General features: G+C 34.6%; 1 protein-coding gene across 3 annotated transcripts; it reads right to left on the bottom strand.

Moving 5' to 3' along the window:
* Nucleotides 1–1421: 1421 nt before the first annotated feature.
* On the bottom strand, nucleotides 1422–4842 carry LOC130734506 (uncharacterized). 3 transcript variants are annotated; one of them, XR_009017973.1, is made up of 5 exons: nucleotides 4637–4842; nucleotides 4172–4232; nucleotides 3221–3323; nucleotides 2134–2241; nucleotides 1422–2031 (listed from the first exon to the last, which is right to left on the bottom strand). XR_009017973.1 is itself a non-coding variant. In XM_057586955.1 (2 exons), exons 1-2 carry the CDS (start codon nucleotides 2245–2247, stop codon nucleotides 1633–1635), a joined length of 513 nt encoding a protein of 170 aa, XP_057442938.1. In that variant the 5' UTR covers nucleotides 2248–3158; the 3' UTR covers nucleotides 1422–1632. The 3 variants fall into 3 exon arrangements, 1 of the variants encoding a protein (XP_057442938.1); XR_009017974.1 differs by lacking the exon at nucleotides 4637–4842 and adding an exon at nucleotides 4579–4595; XM_057586955.1 differs by lacking the exons at nucleotides 3221–3323; nucleotides 4172–4232; nucleotides 4637–4842 and having other exon boundaries at nucleotides 2134–3158.
* Between the last annotated feature and the right edge of the window lie 4600 nt (nucleotides 4843–9442).

Raw genomic sequence — 9442 nt, 5'->3', positions numbered from 1 at the left:
CTACCATCACTTTTGAAAAAATAAATTATTTATATTACATTAAACTTTATTCTTCTCTAAAATTTACACTCCACTCATCTCTTTTAACATTTGCGATAGAATATAAATATCGTCACAAAATCATGGCCAATGAATAATAGAGATGAAATTAGTGAAAAAATTTATAAAGGAATGTTTTTCGTCGCAAATATCATCACTAACTTACATCCATTTATTTTAGCGACGAGTTTTTCCATATCTAAAATTCATCACTAAAACATGTGAATTTTAACAAATTAGTGAAGTTTGAAGATGGAAACAAAACTCGTCGCTAATGTTGATCTTTTAACAATGAAGTTGTCAATTTGTAAATAGCGACGACTTTTATGACAGAAAATATCCTTCTATAAAATTTGTCACTGATTACATCCCTGTTATTCATGAACAAATTGGTGTCATGACGGATTCTAATATTCTATCCAAAAGTTGAAAGTGGGGTGAGTGTAGATTTTGAAGAAGAATGAAGATTGGTGTCAGGTGAGCAAAGTTGAAGTTAGTAGACTATAACTTTACTCTAAAATGAACTTGTGCTTTACTTGAGTAATTTCACCAAGTTTTGTGGTGTTTGGTCCACTTATGATTTTCTCTTTAAAGCTCAATGTGGAGTTTTATCCCCCCAGTTTTAAAACCATCTCCTTTCTTTGGCCCTTTCTTTGGCCCAACGGTGGTAATCAGAGCCGATGATTGTTTGATCATGGGGCATGGGCCTTTGAGGCTCAGGAGCACAACCCCAAAATGACGGTCTCTAAGGTTCTGTTTGAGTACAAGCTCAACTTTCGTTTGAGATTGACTCACACTTGAGGGGTGATTGTTGTGTATCAAGGGTGAGTAAGTCTTACATTGGAAGATAAGGATAAGTTTGAGTGATTTATAAGTGTGACGACCCATACACTCATTGCCTTAAGACTTTGGGTGAAAGATATGGTCTCACTGCTAAAAAACTCGCTATTAGAGAGGGATGAAATCCGTCGCTAAAAGCTGCAAAATCCGTCGCTAACCGTTCAGCGACGGAATTAGCGACGAATTTAAATCCCCCTGAAAAAGTGGCGTCGCTAAACTTTAGCGACGGATTATTTTGGTCCGTCGCTAATAGAGAAGGATTAAATCCGTCGCTAATTTGTTTTGGATCATTGTTTTCAACCGTCGCTAATTGACGGATAAAATTCGTCGCTAATTGTGACACTAATCCGTCGCTAATATCCGTCGCTAATTATGACACTAATCCGTCGCTAAATGACGTCGCTAATTGTACTAGAAATCCGTCGCCCAGAAATCCGTCGCTAAATTCTAACTGAATTCCAGGCCATATTTATTTTTTTGACCAGAATTTTTTTTTCCTGAATCAAATTCAATCCTCAATAATTTAAATAAAAAAACTAATATCGAATAAAAGTTTCACATCCATATTAAGACATAAAGTCAACATATATAAGATAATAGACACTGTCTTCATAACCACAGTACAATTCATATCACAAATCTAAAAGACAACATAGTACAATAACACAAACATAAAAGACATCACCAAAGCACAAATCAAAATACATAACTTCAGTAACAGAACATGTTTGGTAGTAATGGAAGGTCATTACACTAATCTTCAAACTCATTATCATCATCACCATCATCTGGATTCTGCTGGTTGGTAGGTGGATTAGCAGAGGTTGAAGGACATTGACTGGTTCTCTCAATGATGAATCTCTGCATGAATTCAAACTTCTCATCATAACTCTTCATTTGATCCTTAAGCATCGCATTTTCATCTGATAATTTAGAAACAAGATGCCTCATGGTCTCATGCTCTGAAAGTGAGATGTCAACAGTTGTTGCAGAACGTTTATATTTTTCAGCTAGTTGCCCCAATCCATATATCCTCCCCTTTGTGTTCACACCTCCAACAACCTCCAAGTAGATATCATCATCAGATTTTTTGTTGGCACCTTCAACATTCTCTTGTGAGTCTCGTACAGTAACACTTCTTTCATAATCAGCCTTAAAATAACATTTAGATATTAGATGTAAAGATAGATGTAAATAGGACCACACTTGAAACATCACATGAAAATTATAATATCTTAAATGTTGTTAACTTACTGCAATTTGTTCTGCTACTGGGGAGACAAACTTTGTGGGATCTTTTTTATATCGATGGGTCTTCAGAAATACATCCCAACAACCTAGATCCTTGTCACTTGAAATTTTCTGCATAAAATTGTAAATTAGTTTAAATGTTCATAAAATGAGAAAGCAAAATATGGCCAAATCCAATTGTGCTACATACCTGTCCTGTACAAATACCATAAACCAGAACACACTTCTTGCAGTCAAAAGAAAAAACCAGCAACTAAGATGCTGAATGGAACTCCTTAGTTGTTGTAAAATTACAATTCAATTTAATACATCCAAACTTTACAATTTAAAACTTGTTAGACACTGCTTAGATTTTCTATTTTATCTAACTACCTCTAGATTTATTAGTAGCAAGTTTAATAAGTCAAATTTCAGTACACTTGTAGCATCACACCTTTATGCCTAAGTTCTAAATTGACAAAACAAGGTGCTGCTACACAGAACTTTGAAGGCTCGACTCCTCATTTTTAACTCATGCAGGCAGAGTTTCAAAGCAACATATGGTAGTAGTTCAGTAAATGGATCCTAAATCTAAAAGCAAATTAAAGCTTAAATGAAACTGATCATGTTCACAAGCATGCTTGATAAACTCATGAACTCCTACAACAAATTCTTCTGTCAGGCGCTTACGACCATCTAATCTAGCATCCATCCACTTCCTATTTTCTGGCACGGCCATGTCTCACACACTAACCAGCCAAAAAGAAATTGAGTATGCCCGAAAAGTTATAGCAACAGGCTTACCTATAAGGGAACGAATGGAAGAGATTTAAAAGTGAGACGTACTTGTAATAATGTCCACTAATGTACACAAGTAGAAGGTGAAAACATCACAAGCCATGATTACAACCATGATTAACTAAAAGGTTTTGTAAAGAGGATGAAAAGTTGCTTCATTTACTGTGCAATTTTCACTAAAAAGAGGTCAAAGTTTTCCACACTTGAAAAGAATAATCATATAGTTAAAACATATTATAATAATAACCTCATCATAGTTTTCACCATAATGAACTGAGAAGAAGACAGTTAGTGACAGATTGAGTAAAAAAACCTTGATATTAAAAGCTGTTCTGGTTCCTCTTGGCTTGGTGTTCTGGTTCTGAACTCAAGACCAACACTTTCTCATCTGGATTATCTCCTTCTTTCACAGAACTCTGCAGCCAAATACAATAAAGAAAGAAACTTTGGGTTAAGATTAGAGCCATGAAAAAATATTTGAACCCATTTCAATTGAGAAGCAACAATGACTAAAAATATTTTAACCAGCCAAATACAATGCCATCTATAAAATATGATTAACCAACAAATTGAATCTTTTGGAAACACATCATCCAAGGGTAGTAAAACAAAACTCTAACAAAAATTGGTTTAATATTAATTTCTGCACAGTGGACATAAACCAGAAACAAGAAGTATAGATCAAAGTGGAGCTAAGAACAGAGAATAACAAATTTCCAAACAAGAAGTATAGATCAAAGTGGAGCTAAGAACAGAGAACAATATTTAATTTGAAAAATAATTTTATCGCATAATACAATATCTAGCTGCATAGCCATATTCCAGGCTGACCAACCCACAATGATGACAGAAGTTTACATTGCATGGGCTTGAATCCTCATATAACAGGGAAAAAAAGGAAAGCTGGAATGGTACAGCATGAAGCCTTTTCCTCCCACTTTATTCAAACTTTCTTTATTATAATTTAATGATGACTATACTTTGCAGGAATGCAGGGTTTCAAAAGTTCAAAAATAAATGCCCATCAAAGTTCCCATGAGAGGCCACCATATGTAGAATAGCTACGCCCTGAGCAGTCAACACAAAACAGGAAGACTATGCAAACTATATCCCATATTAGAAATCCTTCTCCTACCATCACTAACCCTCCCAAAGGCCAAACCTCTCAACCACACTTTCAATTTCCATTTCTTTTGGCTGTTATTGCTAAGTGCTAACACCTCAAAAAGACAAAGAAGAAAAGGATCACAGGAAGAGAAACTACCTCTTGAAACTTGGAGAAAACCCAACTCGATCAAACCCCGTAATGTAGATCACACGCAATCCTTCAACAGCAAAACACACAAAAATGTCAGAAAATAAAAACTGAAAACTCATGAAAATTTTCCAAGCATTTTCAACACGACCCAGTTGAAAAAAGATCCCAAATTTAAAGAACAGTACAGAGGCTAGGTTTAATGGCACCCAAGCATTTTCTCCATTTAATGGCACCAAGGTGGTTAAGTTTTTGTGATTTAAATCCATGTAATTATGTCATGCACACTACATTCATGATTTATCATAAAATTAACAAAAAAAGAACAGTACAGAGGCTAGGTTTTCGCAATAGGAAGAGTGAACCGAACGATAGCAACGAGGAGGAACATAGAAAGTAGATTTGAAGGGGAAAACCTGAACCTGATCGAGAGGTGATTTCAAGAAGAAGATTTGGAAAGAATGAAGACCGCACCTGAACCTGATCGAGAGGAATGAATGATGAGTGCGATGGTGTATGGAGCAGCGGTGCAAGGGTGGAGTTGCGGCGGCGGTGCAAGGGCGGAGGTGCAGCGTCGCAACGGCGGAGGTGCGGGGGAGTCTCCAGGTGCGGCGCGTTAGGGTTTTAAGTGATGAGTGTTGAGTTGTGAAGTGATGTGTGATTTGGGAAGTTAAAGATCCAGAGTAGTTTTGGTGAATTTTGAAACTTAAAAGAAAACAAAAGTTAATATGTTCTATTACAATCAACAAAAATATCACAGCACAGTTGGTTTGACTCAATTTGTACACTACCCTAGTCCCGGGTTCAACTCTTGGATGTGGCAAATTTTTTTGCTTTATTAGAAATCCAAAGAATTAGCGACGGAAAACGTTACGTCGCTAACGCATTTCTCAAAAAATCTTCGTTTTGCGACGGATCTAGCGACGGAGTATCAGCGACGGCTGTAAAACCGTCGCTAATTTCCAAAAAAATGTCAAAAAAAAGACTAGAGTGGGAATCAGCGACGGAATCTTAGCGACGAAACATATCCGTCGCTAATTACCTCGCTAAAGTTTTTTAAAAAAAATTATTCGAAGAAACAGCAACCCCTCGCTGATTCCGTCGCTATTAGCGACGGATATGCACCCGTCGCTAAAAATCCGTCGCTAATAGCGAGTTTTCTAGTAGTGTCTCTAGTCCACTTATGATTTGCTCTTTAAAGCCCAATGTAGAGTTTTATCCCTCAGTTTTAAAACCATCTACTTTCTTTGGCCCAACAAAATGAGCGTGTCATTAATCATCCACACCATATCTGGATCCTGGGAGCAAGACGTCAAAAGATCAACCACTGACTTACCCACCACGCTTCATTGGGATTGGAAAACGAGAGGGTTAAGGCCGTTGGGACCCTAAGACTTAGGTGGGCTATACTAAAAACTGCGTCTTTGATCTCCTCTACGGTGAAAGGACCTTGAATCATTGCTAAATAATCGGCCAGGAGCTTAGGAAATTGACCCCGGACATGATTAATGATTAGCAGGCACATCACCCAGCCCTGTATAAAGCTCCCTGAAAAAGGCCACCATCATGGATTTACGTTCCTGATTGCCAAAATTCAAACTTTGAAAATAATTTGAGCAATTCGCACATTTGTTCCAAAGCCTCTTCCGGGTAGTACCACTCCTTCAAAATGCGCCACATGAGATGCCCATAATGAGGTAGTACATTTAGCTTCAAAAGCTTCTTCCACACATCCTAGTGGCACTCCAAACCAGCACATCATCCAGATTGATATCTACAAGTTGAATATGCAATACTTGTTCACTTCAAAAGACAACTGCAATCGTTGGACCACATCATGTTTCCACCTCCCATTCTCCCTATCAATTAAATTGTAAAGATAGCGTACCTCACCGTTGGTGAACACCGGGTACCAAACCCTTATCATTTGTAATTTGAAATATCATCATTTGTATGAAATTTTCAAAACAATTTTTTTTTTTATATTAGAAAGATAAATTACAATCCTTCAGGGTTGATCTCTGGACTCATATGTGCACCAAACCCTCCCTAACCATGTCTACCAGCTCATACCACTTGAGCTATCATTCAAAGACTCAAAACACTATTACTTTAACAAATTATTTTTTTTGTAAAATTTAGATTAAATTATCAATATCTAACTAATTATTTTTTAGTATTATCTTATCCATTCAATCAGTTTTTTCGATTAATCCATTCATTAACTACATTGGGTTTTCGGCTTATTCATTGAATTATACTAGTGTTTTTTACCTGCGCGTTGCACGAGGAATTTGTTTATTGTATTTGATACATCGATTAATATTTTAAATTATAAAATATTTAAGATGCTAAGAATGTAAGAACAATCATAATAAAGATATAGATATTTAAAGAACATAAATTCAGACACTCAATTTTAGTGTTTTGTAAGCATACACTTCATTAACTAATATAAAGATTTTGAAAAACACAGAAGTTAATAAGCCAAAAGCTTTAAATTTTGCATATGTGAGGTATAACTGAATTTTGTTTGTGAAGATGTACTCGTGTTGCATAAAGTGTAATGCTTTTGTGTTTTAGATATGTAACAATACATAAATATATAATCAATATCAATATCAACATCAATATCAATATATATTAGAAAAGAACAACTTCTAGCATGACGTGTCGCTCTCACAGGCCAAGTTAGTGACGTGTCGCTCCCAGATTAATTATCACATAATATTTGACATGTAAGCTCTTTCTCCTTGGCCCCACTTGCCACATGTACCCTGATTTTTCCTTACCTTATTTCTCCTTAATAAAAAAATACATTTTTAAATTTTAGATTTGATTAGGATTTAGGTTTTTTATTTCTTGATTTTATCTTAATTTATTTTTGATTTATTTTTAGAGTATTAATTAATTTTTATGGTATTTTTATTGAATTTTCGGATTTTTAATTAATTCCGGATTTTATGAGTTTTTATTGTGATTTGCTAGATTTTGATAGTTTTTATTTAGTACATTTTTAAATTTTAGATTTGATTAGGATTTATGTTGTTTATTTCTGTATTTTATCTTAATTTATATTATTATTTATTTTTAGAGTATTAATTATTTTTTATGATATTTTTATTGAATTTTCGGATTTTTAATTAATTCCGGATTTTATGAGTTTTTATTGTGATTTGCTAGATTTTGATAGTTTTTATCTATATTTATTTAGTACATTTTTAAATTTTAGATTTGATTAGGATTTATGTTGTTTATTTAATGATTTTATCTTAATATAAAATCTGTGATAAGTGATTTAAATCAATAATACATCCCATCAGTAAAAACCCTCTTAAAACCCTACCTACCTCCACTATCTCCTCCATGGAATTCATCTCCTCCATGCAATTTTCATCTCATCTCTCCACTGAACGGAACCACCCCCACAAAATCGTCTCATCTCTCAACGGAACCACTTTGTCATCGACTTGCAATCGCATCCCTCCGATTTGCTGCCTTGGACTGATTGGGAAGGTTGCAAATGGAGGTTTCAAATTATTTTCTTCCTTTGCTTGCATAATATGTTATGGTTTTTTTCAATTTTATTTTACTTTACCTTTAACTTTCATTCACTCATGTTTGACTTCAAGGTCAATTTCGTTCATCACTTGCCATGCTAATTTCAAATTCTTTTCTTCAGGTTATTTTTTATAGATATTCCACCAAAAGAGATTCTTTGGAAGCCATGGATGGTGAGTCCATTTTATATTCTATATGGAATTTTGCAATATTTTGATTTGTTTTTTATGTTTTCTGATTCTCCTTTGTATGTGATTCTATTTTATTCGTTTTTCTTAATTTGCATCTAAAATTTGTGTCCTATGTTATAGGAGGTGAAACATTGATCTGTGTATGTTTTGATTAACCTAATCATTGTCAGTGAAGTGGATTGAGGGAGTGAAAGAATTGAGGGGAGAGAAAGGAGAAGTTGTAGATTTTTTTCCTTGCAACTTTTTTATTTGGTAATTTTTTCTTTTTGCCTGCTTCTTGCACCGAGGAAATTAATTATTATTGTTGGTGCTTGCCGTTACAACTACAGAACTACATATCATGGATGAGATTTTACTGCTTATCTTTGTTCACTCAAGTTATACTATTGAGGTTAGACTTTTAAAACTGGTGTTATCCTTTCTAATATGCTAAATGCCTAAACCAATGTTCTAACAATAAATTGATTTCCTTGGCTTCCCTGGAAACATTTGACATGAATTTATCCGTAGGTACAGAACGACAATGAGGTGCATACCTCTTTCTGACTACACTCTCTGATTCTCGGCTAGCTGAAGATGAAACATGATTGATGACTCAAGATCTTATCTTGCTCTCATTTCAAGTAAGCCACGAAACATGTGAGACCAGTACTCATGGAGGTTTTTCTCAGTCCATTATATGTATATATTCACCAGATAAGAGATAGAGATGTGTGTTTGGTGTTGCACTACTGTGATGCATATGTATATATTCACCATATAAGAGATAGAGATGTGTGTTTGGTGTTGCACTACTGTGATGCATATATTGTTTTACTGACTTAGTTCATCAATTCTACATCTATCTATCATCATTACATATATTAAACGTCACTTTTCGAAGGCAATATTAGATTTTATAATTAATCATTGTTCTACTATGGTTCAATTAATCAAACTTTAGTGTGATTGGAAGTCTTGCTTGCATGAGTGTGTAATTATCACATTACGATTTAGTATCAGCATATGTTTTTGATTTGGTTATTGTACTTTCAACAACAGTGCTACATAAAGCAAAGAGTTGTTTTAGCCGTTCAACAAATATAATGGGTCTAAAATTTCTAGAGGGGTTTTCTTCCATTCATCTTCTTTAGTAGCATGTGATTAGTTTCCCCTTACAAATAGATCTGATTGGTTATGGAAACCATTATGATTTAGTATCAGCATATGTTTTTGATTTGGTTATTGTACTTTCAACAACAGTGCTACATAAAGCAAAGAGTTGTTTTAGCCGTTCAACAAATATAATGGGACTAAAATTTCTAGAGGGGTTTTCTTCCATTCATCTTCTTTAGTGGCATGTGATTAGTTTCCCCTTACAAATAGATCTGATTGGTTATGGAAACCATTACGATTTAGTATCAGCATATGTTTTTGATTTGGTTATTGTCCTTTCAACAACAGTGCTATATAAAGCAAAGAGTTGTTTTACCCGTTCAACATATATAATGGGTCTAAAATTTCTAGAGGGGTTTTCTTCCATTCATCT

This window comes from Lotus japonicus, chromosome 1 (genome assembly GCF_012489685.1).
Source record: "Lotus japonicus ecotype B-129 chromosome 1, LjGifu_v1.2".
NCBI lineage: Eukaryota > Viridiplantae > Streptophyta > Magnoliopsida > Fabales > Fabaceae > Lotus > Lotus japonicus.
The sequence above is the reverse complement of the archived record's forward strand: the minus strand, read 5'-3'. Positions and strand labels throughout refer to the sequence as shown.

What these genes read in the sequence shown, in the direction of transcription:
- LOC130734506 (XM_057586955.1), bottom strand. Translation starts at nt 2,247, where the DNA reads ATGCAGAAAATTTCAAGTGACAAGGATCTAGGTTGTTGGGATGTATTT. An exon ending in CAGTAGCAGAACAAATTGCA is followed by an intron (nt 2,032 to 2,133) that starts GTAAGTTAACAA and finishes TGTTATTTTAAG; the next exon opens with GCTGATTATGAAAGAAGTGT.